This window comes from Arvicola amphibius, chromosome 13, assembly GCF_903992535.2.
Source record: "Arvicola amphibius chromosome 13, mArvAmp1.2, whole genome shotgun sequence".
NCBI lineage: Eukaryota > Metazoa > Chordata > Mammalia > Rodentia > Cricetidae > Arvicola > Arvicola amphibius.
The window spans coordinates 53,823,260-53,842,063 of NC_052059.1; the positions used below are offsets into that span (position 1 = coordinate 53,823,260).

At 42.5% G+C, this 18,804-nt stretch overlaps 1 protein-coding gene across 1 annotated transcript in view; it reads right to left on the reverse strand.

Moving 5' to 3' along the window:
- The window catches only part of Mtmr6 (myotubularin related protein 6), a 37,404-nt gene that overhangs the window by 4,446 nt on the left and 14,154 nt on the right, over nt 1-18,804 (reverse strand). The window contains exons 3-11 of the mRNA XM_038310568.1: nt 17,945-18,107; nt 15,394-15,551; nt 12,082-12,210; nt 8,101-8,235; nt 5,466-5,598; nt 4,496-4,605; nt 4,019-4,144; nt 1,414-1,463; nt 848-1,048 (exon numbers count right to left, since the gene is read on the reverse strand). Coding sequence (XP_038166496.1) covers nt 848-1,048; nt 1,414-1,463; nt 4,019-4,144; nt 4,496-4,605; nt 5,466-5,598; nt 8,101-8,235; nt 12,082-12,210; nt 15,394-15,551; nt 17,945-18,107 — 1,205 coding nt within the window. The remainder of the gene's footprint in view (nt 1-847; nt 1,049-1,413; nt 1,464-4,018; nt 4,145-4,495; nt 4,606-5,465; nt 5,599-8,100; nt 8,236-12,081; nt 12,211-15,393; nt 15,552-17,944; nt 18,108-18,804) is intronic.

The window sequence follows — 18,804 nt, forward strand, 5'->3', positions numbered from 1 at the left end:
TACACAGGACAGAAACACATTTCGGAAGAAGAATTTGAAATGCCAGTTACATGCTTGTCTAAAGCACACAGACAGCTGGCTGCAGAGGAGGCGTCTACACAGCAGGTGGGCCTTACAGATGTTACAGGCATGTACCAGTGCCACGTGCCCTAGGATGTAGAAGAACGACTGCTAAGAAATATCCATTGTTATTTTCCTCTTCTCATTGTTTCAGGGTGTTTGGTACCAATTGAGAAGGTTTTCCTAAAATAAATTTTGTACCCCAAGAAAAGTCAGCTGGCCTATTACAGTAAGTCATTGCGACTACAGTGCACAGCTAATGCCGTCTTATTTGTTACTGCTCATCTCTGCACAATGCGCTCATCTCTTACTCCCTGCACACCTTTAGAATTTCCCATGTCTCCTTGGTTTTGCTGTCAGCTCTCCTGGAAGTGTGGGCATGTGGCTGTCTTCTACCTACAGCCAGGGCTGGCCTCTCTCTATGTCACGCAGGAGTCCTAGATTCGCTGTTACTGTAATAAATCTAAACTCTGAATCCAAACCCAAAACACAATCTCGTTAGGAAAGATCACGCATGTAGGCAGTGAGATTTACTGAGCTGGCTACATATCCTACATGCACTTTTCTGGATACTATTATTCTTCAAAATATATTTCAAAATGTATTTTTAATATTACTTGGGAAGACATTAGTAAGGTACTTTAACTTCAAAACTACAGACAATAAACTCTGAAGTAAAACTCAGTCCTATCTGAAACTGTTGAGGCATTTCATTTTGCAGCCATGATTTAGGGTGGGCTGACTTGGGGCGTGCAGGAGGAAAAGGCCCATTTTATCACCCACTTACTTGAGTTCCTCTCTTTCCTTCTGACAGTTCCCAATGAAGTTCCCGAACTGGCATGAATGAACATGCTCGTGGATCTGAAGGAGAAACGCTTCGTTGAACTCAAAGGCTTGTGGGAACTGCTCAGTCAGATGCCACACACACTCCAAGAACTGAGTAAACACCGGGGAGACTTCCTTCGGGTCACCGTCCAAATGGCCACACCTAGCCCCCCGCAGAGAGCACATGCTTTTAAAAATGCCTCTGAAAGAAGTTCACTACTTAGGTATTGCCAATGTAAACACACAACACTAATACATACATCACATATAATACAGACATATAAAAGTCCACCTGTAACCATCATTTTAGTGCACATCTGTAACCACTGCAGGAGGACCAGAAGTACAAGGACAGCAGTGCTACAAGATTGTCTTCGTCTCAGGAAAAACTCAATGGCCATGAGAACTAGCAGAGATGCACATCTGGCTCCATTCAGTTCATAGCTACAGTTCTCGCACCACAGAGATGTGAAAATCCCCAAGAGGAACACAGTGGTACAATTTTGCAAAGACAGAATTGCCACTCACCTCTCTGAAAATTTATGCCCAAATGATATCCAGTCTTTTTCTATTAAAACCTAGTGAGAGAAAGCAAAAGCAACTATATAACTTTTTTCAATGTAAAAAAAAAAAGTGACAATTCTGCTAAGAACAGAAACAAAAAGATAAAAATACTACAAGTAAAAACACGGCCAGACCCTACACTGGAGTACGGGCTACAGGAGAGTGAAGATCCACACGAAGTGCGCTCAGGACAGACTATTGCTGATGGGTTTAAGAGCACATCTGGTAGGGCAGAATTACATTTTTGTACCTATAAAAATGACACCAAAAAAGGCTAGGAAAAGCCAGGTGTGATCCAGCACTCAGAGGCTCAGGCAGGAGAACAGAGAATTCAAGACCATTCAGGACTTTATACGGAAACCCTGACCTCAAATAGAGTTTAGGCTGGGAGAGGGGAACTAGGAAAATGTAAATTAAAGCTCTAATAATGAGTAGTACAGGGGGATGGGTTTTTCAAGCCATTTGGCTTATTTGCACATTGTTTATATAAAACATGTAAGAAAATGAAGAGCAAGACTCCATCTCTTGGAAAACAAACCAAAGTCAATAAAAGTGACAGCTTTTACTCAGATCCCAATGCTGATGTCCAATACCTCAGGCTGAACTACACACTTGAGTCTTTATGTCATGGATTCTCGACCGAATAATCCCACCAAAATAAAAGCTTTTCCTTTTCTTTCTTTCCTTTTTTAACCAGCTTCTCAATATGAAACCTAGGTTGGCCTGAATGCTCCATGCTCCTGTCTGAGCTTCCCAAGTGCCCCACCACCGCCAGCGAGGGAACATGTCTCTAGTGTTTCCAGTCAGATCTGAAGCAACCTCTTAGAATCTCATCACACAGCCACCAAGCACGCTCTTGTCAAGATGGTCATCTTTTTTGGCATCACCAGTGTTGTCTTAAATCTATTTAACATAGCAAACTGGTCACGGATGCAGCTTCTCAAGCACATTCCCAGCTCTATCAGGGATGGCTTTGTCACCTCCACCCTGTGACCGCAGGTGGGGATACGGCTGTCACCCTGGACCTCCACCATCCTATGCATCCTAACTTAGTATCTCTCGAGCCTGCTGCTCTCCTTAGCTTGGAAACCTAGGTGAGGACTCCGATCCTCCACTCTCTTTAATCCATGGCTGCACTGGTCCTCCTTTGCCATCGTGCCCTGAGCCCATCACCCCGTCTACTTGCGTGTGCTCTGCTGACTTACTTTCAATTCTCCCTCTTCAGCGGGCCTAAAGCTGCTATCCTGGACCCCCAGCCTCCGTCCCACTCCCTTCTGACTTCAAGATGCCAGGGTAACTTTTTACAGAGCATCTATTTCTCATCAAGCAACTGTAGTTTTGTTGTATTACTTAACAGCTCTCAGTGCCCAGGGGGAAAGTACACATCCCAGCATCCTCTTCTTCAGATTCTCACCCTACAATTCGTGGGTACCAGGCTTACTCTCACACTCCCTCACACATACCTATATCTCCTAAAGGGGCTCTGCTGTGCTCCTGGTCATTTCTCACACAGCTTCATCCAAATGCCTGGCAATGAGCTAAGAATAACACTTGTCACTTATATTCTCAAAGTAAGCTTAACTGTATTTTTATTAGTACATTACAATAAGTAGTTTCTTATTTCCAGTTAGCTTGTTGTTATTCCATCTGATTCAGTATGATAGTTGAGCCAAATAACAGTGCTGATCCTTGTCACAGGATACTATTTAATAATTATAAGATTAAAAGCCTCTCGTGGCTGGAGAGATGCCTCAGTGGTTAAGAGCATTGAATGCTCTTCCAGAGGTCCTGAGTTCAATTCCCAGCAACCACATGGTGGCTCACAGCCATCTGTAATAAGATCTGGTGCCCTCTTCTGGTGTGCGTGCATACATGGAAGGAATGCTGTCTACATAATAAATGAATATTAAAAAAACTCTTTAATATCTCATCACACACTCACCGTGTATTTCTATGCAAATTTTTGTTTTGGTTTTAGATAGCTCAGGCTGGTTTCAAACTGATGACACAGTAAAGGATGACCGTGAACTCCGGACACTCCTCTCTTCACCTCCTAAATGCTATGCTTGCAGGCCTAGCTTAATACAGCTGGTTTAAATGTAAAATTTGAAAGTAAATCTAATCAAATACAAAACAGAAGATAAAATCCTGACTAGGAGAAAACTGTTCAACTAGAAATTTGGTTTCACAGAAGAAAATGACACCATGGTGTTTCCCTTCTCATCACGGTGCTGTGAAATAAACGTGGGGGAAAAGAGCAACAGTTTTGTTGGTAACAATTTAGAACGGTGGCGGTGGGAGGGGAGACGGGGACGACACATGCCAACCCTAGATCTGAAGTGTTTTGCCAAAAAAATGTGGCACAAATGGAGATCAGTCTAAGCGCAGGTCCTCTGCCATAGAAGCGCTGACATCAGGGGCCCCAGGGTCTTTAACCAGAGCTGTCCTGTGCAGGATCAACTGCCCAGCAGAATCTCCCAGCTGTACAACCTTAATATAAAGCTGTCTTTGAATATTGTCCAGCATCCCCGGGCGGATGAATCACTGGGTCCGATGGATAAGTCCTTACCATGAATCCTTCCATCGTCCTGTAGTAAGGCTCCAGCAAAAGCGAGCCCAGGGAACAAACTTGGGAAGTCCGATCCCAGCCATCCGAACAGTGCACCAGCACGCTCGCATTTTCAACCACTATTGCCTGGGGGGAAACGACACGTTCAGAGTCCTGTACAACACCCTTCACACAAATCAGCAAGGCTTGGACTAAAACTCACACCAGAAGGTGTATATCATAAAGAAGAGCTGGCCCTGCAATGACACTGTGGCCACAGCAATTAGAACAACACAAAGCAAACAAACAAAATGTTGTTTCTAAGTACCTGGGGATTGTAAACCTCTGTACTAGGTACCACTTCAAACTGAAGTGGACTCCATTAAAGAGTTCAAGAAGAGCGAGCAAAGGTTGTTTGAGCAGAACAAACCTCTGAACCTAGGCTAAGTCCATTTCTTCCCAAACATGACAAACCCCAAACCAATGCGAGACAGTTACCTTGGCTAAGAAGATTGCAGCATCCAAAACAGCCTTGATATGGCGAAGCCATCCCGAGCTCTCCAAACCAGAGTAGAAATCGTTGACAGACAGCCCCTTGTTGCCATTCACTACGAAACAGGGAGGAAGGTTTTCAATTAGGACGGGGCTAGAGCTCCCATCCATCCTTTCGGGATATCTCAAGGGGAGTGGAGTGGAGAAAATGCAAACAAATGAAAAGTGCTTCAGAGGCTGAATAACACTTTGGGGGACATTTTTCAGTCCTTGGGTGGAAAAGAAGTGTTCAATCACCTTAAAAAAAGGTAGTGCTAATGTTTAAATTTTTTAAAAATTACATCATAACTAGGATGTGCTGAATATTCAATGGTCTCTAACAACAGCGATTTGTAAAACCATTAGAACCATGCAGATAGAGAAGCTACAACCCAAAATGGGGCCACTGAGCACCTGAAATGTGGCTAGGCCAAAGTGAGCTATAAGTGTAAAAATATTACTGCTTTCTAGGACTTGATGACAAGGAAAGATGGCGCTGGCTGTGGCTGTGCAGACCTGGAATCCCAACACCTGAGACGCTGAAGCAAGAGGACCAGGACTTCAAGGCAAGCCTTGGCTACAGCGTGAGTTCACGGAAACTGGGAATCGAATAAAACCCTTCTCAAAAAGGTATGAGCAAGCAATTGAGTGAGAAAAATGGAGGGGGAAGGGAGAAAGAAAGAGAAGGAGGGAGAAGGGGGAGATGGAGAAAGAGAAGGGGAGGAAAGAAGGAAGAGGGAGGAGAGAGAGACTAGTCTACCAGTTTTTATACTGACTACATACTAAAATAATACTTTTACTGTCAAGTATATTATCAGCATCAATCCCATGTTCTCTTTACTTTATGAGTGTGACCAACAGAGAATTCAAAGCCCTATGTGACCATTACTGTATTTCTATCTTACAAAGTTTTCTAAAAGGTGTACAACAATCATACCTTCTAGTAATTTCTGAAGACTGGATCTCATGACATGAATATTTTCTATTCCAACAAACTGGAATCTAATATTCGAATAGTTGTCCTCGTTTTCGTAGCCTTTGCCGGCCGCTCTGTTCGCCATCGCATTCAGCTGAAATTCAAAAGTGTAGAAATTCACAATCCAATTATTGTTATCTTTAGTCTACCAAAAACACTAAATCACACATGTTAGGCAGGAGAGCATTTATTCAAGAAACTCATCAAAACTGAATTAGCTACTATTTTTTAACAAACAAAACTGCCAAATCCCCAGCAGTGACAAAGGGCAGTGTGTGGGGAAATGTAGCTGCCACACAGAAAACTCTAGTCCAGCAGACTCGCCAACTCAGGAAGACAATTCATCTACATTCTCATCAGCTTTCCATGTTTCCTTCCATAACAACTCAGAATTGGAATGAAAGGAATGGTTCCTGGAGAGCTCAGACTGCAGACTCAGACTGTGTGCTCAAAGCACAGGTGCCCTGAGAGCCAGATGTGGACTACGGCGCCATGCCATGAAGCTTGCGCACAGAGACTCGTCGCTGTGCTACAGCTGTGTTGTGTGCAGCATCACCCACCAGTTTGGCACAGCTCCGAGAATCCTGCCTATCATAAACTGGTCTCTAGAGGAAAAACAGACTGTTGACTCATCAGAGACCCTTAGGATTCGCTTGCTGGCTTCTGTCATACAATATGTTACTATAATTAGCATTCTTTTCATAGGAGTATGAATTAAAAAAATGATCTAAACTGGCAGAAACTAACTTTTCATTAAGTGAATGGGCCTTGGGTTGGTAACAAGTACAGGTGAATTGGACCCACGGACTCATGAGTTACCAGCATCCATGACTGAAGTAAAATGTAAAATGCTTCCACATCATCACTACTTAATTTTAATGTAGAAAAACAAGTGAAAAAAATCAGTATTTTCTGTATCGATGACAATTAGATAAATAAAAACTATTAGGTCTTAAGCTGCAAATCACAGTCAGACTTCATCTTCAAAATGTACATATTATAGTCATCTTTTATATCTAACATTGCCTAAATTTTGGTTCATTGGATTACAAGCCTCCAGTAACAAGGGGACACAGTTTTTCTTATGGGACATTACCAGCTCTTGAGTCCTCAGAAAGTCTTTTATACTTAACAAAAGATTATCAATACCAACTTCTAATTGTTAATACTTTCTAATTTACTCGCGCTATCCTCATCTTCCCTAGTCCCACGGTCCTGGGTGAGGCTGCACAGCGTGAGCATCACTGGAAACACCGTGTCCCTTCCACAGTCTGCCTAAAATCGCTCGAGGTCTACAGTGCTCACTCGCTTTCTCTCATCGCTTTCTCTTATTTTCTCATCATTCCAGATCTTTGAAGAGATCCTCACTATAATTCTGCCAATGTTCTTTTGTGTAGCCCACCAGCTCTGCATGCGATGCTATAACAGAAATCAGAATAAAGTTAGCTGTCACTGCTGAAGACTGTAATCACTCTAATTTCAGGGTCCTATGAGAATCAGCTCTCTACTGTGCATAGAAGCACAGACTCAGATTCGGTCTCAATAACAAGAATTTAGCCTCGTACCACAGATGCCAGGAGAGCAGCAATTTCCTGTTCATTACAGTTCTCTGGTTCAGTGTTTCCTGCATTAAATAATTGTTTCCTCGAGTTTTTAATCTTTCAATTATGGCCAAATTATTTCAATACTAAGTGTTCTGTCAACTGACAGTTTTAGTAACAAAGAGAGTAATCAGCTGGGGTTGGTGGCACATGCCTACATGTCTATAACTCTGGCATTTGGGAGTAGAGGCAGAATGACCACAATCCTTAGCTACACAGTACAAATGTACATGAGACCTTGTCTCAAACAAACAAACAAAACAAAAACAACTAAAACAGAGATGGCTCAGAGGTTAAGAGCATTGCCTGCTCTTCCAAAGGTCCTGAGTTCAATTCCCAGCAACCACATGGTGGCTCACAACCATCTGTAATGAGGTCTGGTGCCCTCTTCTGGCCTGAAGGCATACGCGCAGACAGAATATCGTATACATAATAAATAAATAGTTAAAAAAAAAAAAACTAAAACAACAACCAAAAAAAAAAAAAAGAAGAAGAAAACTAGGGGAAAGAGTAGTATGTAGTATTAAGATAAGACTTAATACATCTTTAAGAGTTCCATATATGGCAAGGCATGGTAGTACACATCTTTCACACATCTTTAATCTCAGCACTTGGGAGGCAGAGACAGGATGATCTCTGTGAGTCTGAGGTCAGCCTGGTCTACATAATGAGTTCTAGGACAGTCAGAGCTACATAGTGATAGCCTGTCATGAAAAAACAAAAACAGAAACAAAACAGAGTTCCATATAGGTGTGTAAAGGTGTGTGTGTGTGTGTGTGTGTGTGTGTGTGTGTGTTTCAGGAGACAGAGGAAATCATGACTTAGGGCACTGAGAACTGGTCTCCTAATTAGTATCCTTCAGAAGATTGATTTTCTTCATAACATTAGTCTCTGTTAACTTGAAACTACAGTTCAGGTATCTCTGGGCACATATATTTATTCCCATCAATTAAAGACATAAACAATAGAGATAACAGATGCACTTGGATACAAACCTTGGGCCTGGTATCCACAACATACATGTAATGGTTTCCTGAGTTGGCTGCACTAATGGCTTTAAGCAACTTCTCGTCCTCTACACACCGGGCACTGAAGCCTGACAGTGGCTGGCTACATCGACAAATGGCAGCCTAAAAAGACAAACCAGATTATACAAAGACTCTTAAAAGTTTTGAAAAACACCTAAAGTGTTAAAAAAAACAAACACACTATATATTTTAAAGTCAGAAAGAAAATAAGAAGGCATTAACTTTTGAATACTATTGATTTAAATACCTGTCAGAATCTAGGTGTTGTCGGCATTTCCTTTGGTGTTTGAATGAAAATGGTTCCCGCAGACTCACAGGGAGTGGCATTACTAGAGGTGTGGCCTTGATGGAGAAGGTGTGGCCTTGGAGAAAGTGCATCACTGGGCTTTGAGGGTTTAGATACTCAAGCCAGGCTCAGTATCATACTCTCTTCCCATTGCCTGCTGATCTAGATGCAGAACTCTCAGCTCCTTCTCCAGCACCATGTCTTCCTGCATGCCACCATGTTTCCCACCATGACAATAATGGACTAAACCTCTGATCCTGTAGGCCAGCCCAGTTAAATGCTGTCCCTTATAAGAGCTGCAGTGGTTATAGCGTCTCTTCACAGCAATAAAACCCTAGGGCACGTCCCAATATCCTCTTCTCCTAAGAAAACTAAATGTTTCCATACCTGGTTCACACACACACACACACACACACACACACATACACCCCAAATTAAAAACACCATGGCTCCAAGGAGCAGCACTTGGTCAGCTGTCTATAAAGGAGGACACACGTGTATTCTAGGGGTTCTATAAGCTACAAAAAAAACCTCTCAGCTCAAGTTCAAGTAAAGAAGATGGGCTAGCAATAGATATGGAACAGAAAATTCTAAGATGTTGCTGTGAATACTACGGGTACTGGGAACTGAACTAAGTCTTCTGAATGAGCAGGAAGCACTCTTAATCATGAGCCATGTATTCCGCCCTTAAAGGAACTTAAATTAACAACATCTTGGGCTGGAGAGATGACTCAGCAGGTCAGAGCACCTTCTTCCAGAGGACCAGGTTTCGGTTCCCAGCACCTGCACGGAGACTCACAACCTTTTGAAACTCCAGTTCTGGGGAATCCAATAGGCACCAGGCACGCACCTGGTGCACAGACATACATTCAAGAAAAGCACCTATACATGTAAATAAGAATTAAAGTATAAATTAACAACATCTGAAATTTTATTTCCCTACTAAAAATCAGAAAGTTTTTTATAAGGTGAGGCATAAAGATGAGGAAAGATGATCTAAGAGGAGGCATATCTATAAAAAACCAGTGGTTTGTCTTTTACTATATTTTACTTCCTTAAAAAAACTGAAAGATTTAGAAGCATGTATCTTTCTTCACTCTTCTCCCTATCCCCACCAGCTTAACTCTACAGAAACACACCAATGGAGCAGCAGGGGGAAAGTGTTACAAATACATATCTGTATATTTTTCTTGCACACACAAAATACTATCATAAAAACTACAATGGCAGAAGAAAATGAGGACTGTTATGTTGTTTTTAATGTTTTCCCCTATCTTCTGACGATACACAACTTTTAGTCAGTTTTCTGTTGTTTAGTGTGGTGTCCTAGCTCTCTGAGCATAAACAGGCTTCTTGTTGTTGTTTTAAAAGAACATTCTACATGCCTTTTACACCTAGCCTCTATTACTAAGTCAACCACTGACTACTTTCAGCATCTGTCCAATAAACAATGTGTGCTAAAAGGGTGTGCCCAAGAAACTCCCTATGGCTTAAGGTACTAGAAGTAAGTTAGAAACTTCTGTTTAAAAATTTACCTGAACAAAGTTCTAAGAAATACAAAGCCTATGAAGCCACCAGGACAATCAAGGACAAAGAAGTTCCAACAGAGGTGTGGTGACATCTGGGGCAACAGCAGACTGGCAACAGGCGACTGGCTTGGCAGAGGAAGTGCCTGCTACAGGAAGAAGCACCGGGAATCGAGCAGCAAGGCAAGGTCATAGCTGGCACCTGCTGGAGCAGGGTGTAGCTCAAAAGACAAGCAGCTAAACACACATAAAGATGAGCTGTGACTTCCAGATCTTCCCTCGCTAAACACAAAGTTTAGTCTACAAAGAGGATTAACTTCACGAATGGACCCAGCAATGGATGGGAATGAAGCCTTGAACTTCTCTAACAAGAAGATAAAATGTAGCCTACCCAGAAGAATGTAAACTCCCACCACCCCTGCAACTGTGACATCACACTAAGGCCTTTGGCTGATCCACCAGCAAAAGCACACTGAGAGGAAGGCAAATGCACAGAAGAAAAAGAAAAAGTGCAAAGGCTTCAGACTCCTAACAGCTAGAACACGAGGAGAGGGAGAGGCACACGAAATTCCATAAACACACACACACACACACAAAGCCTGTCTGCTTGAGAGCTGTTGACACCAAATCAGAAAACAGGAAATAAACTAAAGAAATTCAATAAAAGTAAAGAACAAGGAATAAAGAACCTGAGAGTTGGATGAGAATACAGTTAAACTCTTCCGAAAACAGAAAGATATGGAAAGCAGGAGGAAACCTGTAGATATGGAGGCTTACACTGGAAGCCTGTCAACTTTAAAAACCAAAAATACAAAGAAAATGAACAGAGAAAAGAAAATGCTGCAGAAACAGAAGTGTCTTCTCCAAGCTGAGATCAGAGTTTCTGGGTCACATGTAAATGACATGCACACGCTCCTCTCTTGTAATTCATTTAACGTCACGAAGGGAAGTCACACCATGCAACCAGGTTCTCATACAGGTCTACTGGAAGAGGAGAGAGAACGGGGCAAAAAAGCAGCGGGGTGGGGGGGGAAACGACACATACCAGTTCCTGGGGACAGAGTGGTGGAAGACAGAGAGAGAGAGAGAGAGAGAGAGGAAAACAGAGAAAGAGGGGAAAGTAGCAAATGTGCACAGGGGTGCTCTTAGTGGCTGCAGCTGAGGGCATAACCTATCAGGACCCCAAGGGCAGGCCCGTACAGATGCCTGAATACTAACAAAATCAAAATGAAATTCCTGAACCCAGGAAAAAAACCTTCTGGGTGGGAAGGGGAATGTGTTTAAAAGTGTGTTTACAAAGGCTTAGGAGTCAAAAATGGCAAGGTACTCAACCTACCCGTGTAGAAGCTGCCCTGAACCTCAGCCATCAGCAAAACCTGCTTTCTGAGCTTGCAAAGATGCACACAAGACACATTTAACACAGCACGTAAGCTGGGAAGGTAAGTTCCCAAGGGGTGAGGGTGAAGCTCAGGGTAGAGCAGGGGACCCTGGGTTCCAGTATCAACAACAGGTGTGTGCAGACACACAAGAAGAGCAAACCCTGCCACCGCAGCAGTGTGGACATGCCTCCTCTACCTGCTCTTACCAAATTCTTCCCATGGGAAGGGCTCACACTGTTCAGACAGAGCCCAGATGCCCTGGGTTCCCTTCCTGCTTTCAGGGCCTGCCTTGGCACAAGCAAGCGATCCAATTTCTCTAAGTATACATAGGACTAAAGGAAAACTAGAGAAAAGAAACAGACTTATCTATTCACTGGTCCCATTATTAAAGAATTTCTGGAAGAGAAAAGATAGGAAAAGAGAATTTCAGGGTAGTCTTCTTGTAAAACTTCAAAGACAATACTGAAAAGTCAGCATGTTTGTTAGCAACATTTTAATGGCAAACCTGTGAAGTAAAAGCTAGCATTCACTGCCCGGTGTGGTCGCATACACCTTTAATTCCAGCACTCAGGAGGCAAAGGCAGGCAGATCTCATGAGTTCAAGGCCTGCTTAGTCTACATAGTGAGTTCTAGAACAGCTAGAGTTACACAGTGAAACTCTTATCTCAAACAAACAAACAAAAAAGTTGATGTTCTTCTGGATGCTTAGAGCATTACCTGGGTTCACTGCACTTACAAAGTTAGAGAAGTCTCTTACCTCAGTGCCCTGACGGCAGTAGGACAGGACCGGAAGTCTGCCCTTGCTCCGGAAGTTGGAACTGCCCATGATCATTGGCGGGGTGGCTGTCTTTGGAACATACAGCTCTCTTGGGTAAGTCTCACAGACCTGGAAATATCAAATGTGAGTACTTAACTCCAACCGGAAGCTGTGAGGACAGAGGAAGCAGATGGGCTCACTGCAGATCTTTAGCGCTCCTCCACCCATCCACATGCTGTCCCCAAGGCGCATACCCAGCTCCATAGCAGACCTGCTGCTGTGCCTCCCTCACTCTGTGTCCACATCCTGAGGAACCTACGGAGATCCCGGTGGAGCACCCTGCTTTCCTCCCTCCTATGAACCCACTCATGCCTCCTCCCCATTCCAAAGTATCAGCTCCCAATACCTAGAAACACATTTTACCCACACTCCCAGTGACCACACCTATCAGGACCCCATATAGACCTCCCACCAGGCAGCACACAGTGATCACATTCTCCTAAGAACCAGAGAGGAAACAGTAACCAAGGAACAAAACACACACCCAACAAAGACGAAACCAGACATCAGCACCTAGAATTACAATCACCCCAAAACCAAATGGCTAGATGTCAGAGTGAAAGCAACCCTACCAGCAGGCTGTGAGTATTCCAACACCGATGAAGCTCAAGAGAAAGACCTTGAAACAGTCTCTATGAATATAGTAGGTCTTCTAAGAGGAAATGAGTAAATCCCGTAAAGAAATCTATGAACACACACACACACACACACACACACACACAAACACACAAAAAAACCCACTAGAAATAAATAAATAAAACTGATCAAGACCTGAAGGTGGAAACAGAATTAATAAGGAAAACCCAAACTTAGAGAAGTGTGGAAATGAAAAATTCAGGAATTCAAACAGGAATGTCAGAGGCCAGCTTCAGCACCAGAATACAAGAGATGAAAGAGAGAATCTCAGATACTGAAAACATGGTAGAATAAATGGATACAATGGTCAAAGAAAATGTTAGCTAAAGAAACTCCTGCACAAAATATCTAGGAAACCTGGGACACTATGAAAAGACCAAATGTAGGAACAGAAGAAGAAACCCAGATAAAGGGCACAGAAAATACTTTCAACAACATCCTGGAAGAAAATTTCCCTTACCTAAAGGAATGCCTATCAAAGCACAAGAAACCTACAGACCAGCAAACAGACTAGACTAGAACAGAAGGTCCCCTCAGCATACAATAATCAAACCACTAAATATACAGAACAAAGAACAAATATTAAAAACTGCAAGAGAAAAAAAGCAAGTAACACATAAAGGCAGATCTATTAGAATTACATCTGACTTCTCAATGAAGATTCTAAAAGCCACTAGAACCTGGACAGATGTTCTGCAGTCTCTAAGAGACCACAGATGCAAGGCCAGACTATTATACCCAGCAAAGCTTTAAGTCACCATAGATGGAGAAAATGAGACATTTCATGATAAAACCAAATATAAGCAATATTTATCTATAAATCCACTCATACTAAAGGTGCTAGAAGGAAAACTCCAACCTAAAGAGGCTAACCACACCCAAGAAAACACAGGAATAAATAATCCCAGACTAGTGAACTCAAGAGGGGAAGTGCGCACATGCACATAATCACACATGCATGTTGAAGCATGCATGCGTGTGTGTGCACACACACACATACACACAAAAGCACTGTCACCACCACCACTATTAAAATGGCAGGAAATAAAAATCATTAGTCACTGATATCTCTCAATATCAAAGGTCTCACTTCCCCAATAAAAATACACAGACTAACAGAATGGATGGGAAAACAGGATCCATCCTTCTGCTGCATCCAAGAAACACACTTCAACATCAAGGACCTATCACCTCAGTCAGGGAAAAAAATAGAAAAAGATATTCCAAGCAAATAAACCTAAGAAGTAAGCAGTGTAGCCATCTTAATATCTGGCAAAATAGACTTCAAACCAAAACTAATAAGAAGAGAAAGGGAAGGACACTACATACACATCAAAGGATAATCTCACCAAGAGAACATTGCAATTATTAACATCTACGCACCAAACACAAGGGCATGCACATCCATAAAAGAAAGACTACTATATCTTAAATCACATATTGACCCCCACACACTGAGAGTGGAAAACTTCAATATCCTACTCTTACAAGTAGACCGGTCGGTCATCCAGACAAAAACTGAACAGAGAAATGCCAGAGCTGATGGACACTGTAAACCAAATGAACCTCAAGGATATTTACAGAACATTTCATCCTCACACAAACAAACATGTCTTTTTCTTTGCATCTCAAATTTCTCTAAACTTGACCACGTACTCCGACACAAAGCCAAGTCTCAACAATACAGGAAAATTGAAATAATACCTTGCACCCTATCTAACCACCATGAATTAAAACTGGGTATCAATAACAGAAATAACAGGAAGCTTACAAACTCATGAAAACTGAACAACTCATGACCTAATATGAATCAAGAAATTAAAGACCTTCTAGAATTGAATGGAAATAATATACAATATACCCAAACTTATAGGTGTTGCACGATATTTGCTCACACTATGAACCCCAAGATTATGTTATCGACTGGAAAAACCTGCCTCTAGCTGTGGTGTGGCCCAGCTCTAGTATACACCCTTAATCCAAGAGCTTTCTGCTTATGGTCAACAAAATTAGATAAACTCAATCATAGGTCAAGAGGCAGAGCAAACAACCAGTTGACAGGAAGTAGTCATAGAGAGTCAGAGGGAGTCAGGGAGACGGATAGATGCACAGGAAGTAGTAGGGAGGGACTCTGAGTTTGGGGCAACAGAGGAGGAAGATCAGATGGCCGCTCCCTCTGCCCCTCTGAGCTAGCAGGTTTTCTCCCCAGCACTTGGCCCTTCAGTCTTTATTGGTAAAATAGAAAGACAGAGACGTAGTTAAACAACATTCGTCTCTCTACATGGAGGCAGCCAGGCGGTGGCTGCAGTGGCTCAGTCAGCAGCTGAGGCAGAGGTAAGATCGGGTGTAGCAGCTGTGCCTCAGACATAAAACAACATATGGGACCCAATGAAGGAAGTTCTAAGAGGCAAGTTCATAGCACTGAGTGTCTATATAAAATACTGGAGAGATTTAAAAAGTAGACAAAAACCATGAGGCTAAGTTAAAAAAACGTCCAAAAAACTTCAGGACATTTAAAGAAGTGACAGCAGTACCTGCTCTTCAGATGGCTGGAGGAGCCCTGCCGCATGCTGCCCGCTGGAACTATGTTTTGACCTGCCCCAGAGGCTGGCTTACCTTGTACTCTCGGTTGGCATCAGACAGTTTCCAATTCTCATTGGGCACGCCCATCCTCTCATATTCCTTAGCAAGGTCAATGACCTGCCAACCCTTCAGTCGTTCAGAATCATTTTGTTTGGGATTATAAGAGAATGCATAGAGATCTTCATATTTTGCTGTAAAACAATAAAACTCAATACAATGTAATTTATAAGGCAGTAGACTACAAACAAAACTAATTTCCAGGATTTTTCCCTTTTATTTTTTCTTTAGAATTTTCAACAAAGAGGTGGCTAAGACATGTACATATCTGAATTTAATATTTTCTGAGTTCCATAAAACCAATGACTATAGCTAAAGTCCTATGTATAGACCCAAGATTTATGTCATAGCAAAAGGTATTATCAAAGTTAAATCTTCTATTGCATGCTTTTCTCTTTTCTTGAATATTAGATTTTTAAAACAAAAATAGACACATCTTATTCATCCTTTTCCCCAAATTCAATGCAAACAAAACGCCATAACAACTATAAATGGCCAGGTGTGGTACCCGCCTAAAGCTCCAGCATGCACAAGACCCAGGCAGGGCTCTGTTTGAGAGCAGCCTAGACAACACAGTGAGAGCACATCTAAGAAAGAAACAGAGAAGGATCGAACAGGAACTAACAGAATGAAGATGGCAGAGAATATGAAACTGCATAACACATTGTTTTCAATTACTTTAACATGTATGGCTGTTCTGTTTGCACCTAAATATATGCAACACTTGTTCTTGGCACCTGTTCAGGCCAGAAGAGGGCATTGGATCCTCTGGAACTGGAATCATTGATGGTTGTGAACCATCATGTGGGTGCTGGGAATCAAACTCAGGACCTCTGGAAGAGCAGAGAGTGCTCTTAACTGCTGAATCACCTCCTCCAGTCCCAGAATAACCCATTCTTATAGGTCAGTATAGACCCAAACAAGCAAGGCCATCGGCACATAACTATCTCTGTTATATACCTTGATTCCACTAGGACAATGGAATGTATCAGGCTCTGTGTGCTCAGAGAGAACATGGACCTGCTCCTAAATCACTCATAAGGGCCTCCATCTAAACCGAAATCCACGCTAACAAGTAATCCAAGTATGCTTGGGGCAGAAGTGTGAGGCCCACAGAAGGGGGTCCGCTCCTCCTTTACTGGAGGTCAGAGAGCTTCAGCCTACTCGCCTACTCTTGTTCTTTCAAAATTATTGAGAAGAAGTCTGACGTAAGGAGCGGCTGCAAACAAGATATCCTGACCTAGGGTGTGGTTACTTAGTGTTTTGGATATTAAAATAGTCCATAGAGGTGGATCTGCTCCACCTTGACTAAAAGTCAGAGAATTTAAGCCTAATCCTTCAAGGATATGACAGAGGTTTGAGCCAGGAAGTGGCTGCCTACAGAATACTTGGTCTAACTGGTTATTACATATCCCGCCTAACAGAATACTTAACTAAAGGATATAGTTGCTTGATATTTCAAGTACTGAAGCAAGAAATTGTTTCGTTTGTCCTTTGTGTCATGTTAAAGCAGTCTTTTGCCTTCTTCCCCGCCCCGTTTCTGGACTGGAGTGTATAAGCATATGGAGAATAAATGTGGACGTATTCGGTATTCACTGGATTGCTCTCCTGGTACTATCCTATGTCTCTGCATTCCTTTTGTATTCTGTCCTTCCTCCCTAATTTTTCTAATCCAGTTGCCCCTACCCTGGAACATGCAAGCCCCGTCAAGGCTGGACCCCAACATAGAAGCCTTCAGAGCCCTAAGCCGGGGTAATGGTAAGATTCATTTTTAGGGCTTCTATCCTTCCCAGCCCTCCATCTACTAAGACAGGATTCACTCTTGTCTCTGATACATCTACCACCCTCACCACTGCTGCTAGAGGACCGTGACCTTCTGGGACTTTCCATTTAGTAATACCGCTTTCATTAATAGAGAACACCCACATTTAGAACACAAGTGAGCAGCTAGGGAGGTAGGTTGGTCAGTAAAGTACTTTCTATGAAAACAAGAAGACCTGCGTTCAATCCCCAGCATCCAGGTGAAAGGCCAGGTGTGGTAGCACATGGCTGGAACCCCAGTGCTGGAAAAGTAGGGACAGAAGGCTCCCTGGGGCTTGCAGCAAGCCAGCTTCACCTGAACTGGCAAGTCCCAGGTCCCAAATGACTGTCTCAAACAACAAAGTGGGTGGCTCCTAAGTAAAGGCACTGGACCCTGGCCTCCATACACACAGGCACACATATGCCAGCACATATGCACACACACAAAGTGCTAATATAATCTAATAATATAATCTAAAGTAACATCAGGCTGTACTATATAAAAGTCTTCCCTTAACATTGTTCCTTCATTGGACACCATTCTTACAGTTCAAAGCAATTGTTTCTGTTATTTCTAAACCATTGTGGGGTATTTCTAGACCACTGAGGGAGTTGACAGTACATACAACCTAACTATAATGTAACGATAAAATAATAGTACCTTAACGTAATCTGGAAACTCCATTTCAGGTGAGATTGAGAGCTTGGCTCTCTAAGAAGCACATACCTTGTTTTGACAGTTGCAGCAGAGAGTTATAGATATCATGGCAATCTCTTTCCCTGGGAACAATGAAATGCACAATTCTGAAGTTCTTGCACTGAATCACGAGTGGGCATCCAGAAGTGGTGAGGGCAAGTTTCTCCACAGAGGCAATATGGTGGTGTAGTATCTACGGCACAAATGACCGCCCACGTCATCAGCACGCAAAGCACTGACACGTGCTCTTCTCCCGAGTGCATACACGTGAATGCTCCAATGACACCTCAAATGCTATGTGCTACCATACTTAACACATTGCAGTGACTTGGTGCCTGAGCCAAGACTGTGTTGTCATTTTTGCTAGTTTGTTTCCATGTCAGTATTGGCTGGCTGGATGAGGGGCTGGGGCAGAGTTCAGCAGCAGAATACCTACCTGGCATGCACAAGGTCCTGGCTTCCAGCCCAAGCACCTCAAAAGTTTTAATTAATTAATGTTTACCATGCGTACGAATAAAATCTCTCACTATAGACTATGCCTTGATGGCATTTTGAAAACCTAAGATCATCTCCACTGCTACTGACACTTGTTCGCTACTAAGAAATTTTACTCTTTCTCAATACCATTCCTAGCCACTTAAAATATTTAAAGAAAAATTTCTGGAGAAGAGGTTTTAGGTTCCTGAGTGATATAAACTCAGTCACAGGAGAGCTCCAGCCGTTCTAAATGCTCCTTAAAACGAAAGCAAAATAAAATAAAATTAAAATAAAAGCAAAGGCTGCAGCAGCAACCTCCACCCTGCTGAGTAGGTTTTTTCTATCTGCTCATCTTCAGTCGAAAGGTGAGGGACGGATGACTGACTACCTGTGTGCTACGTAAGTATGGTTAT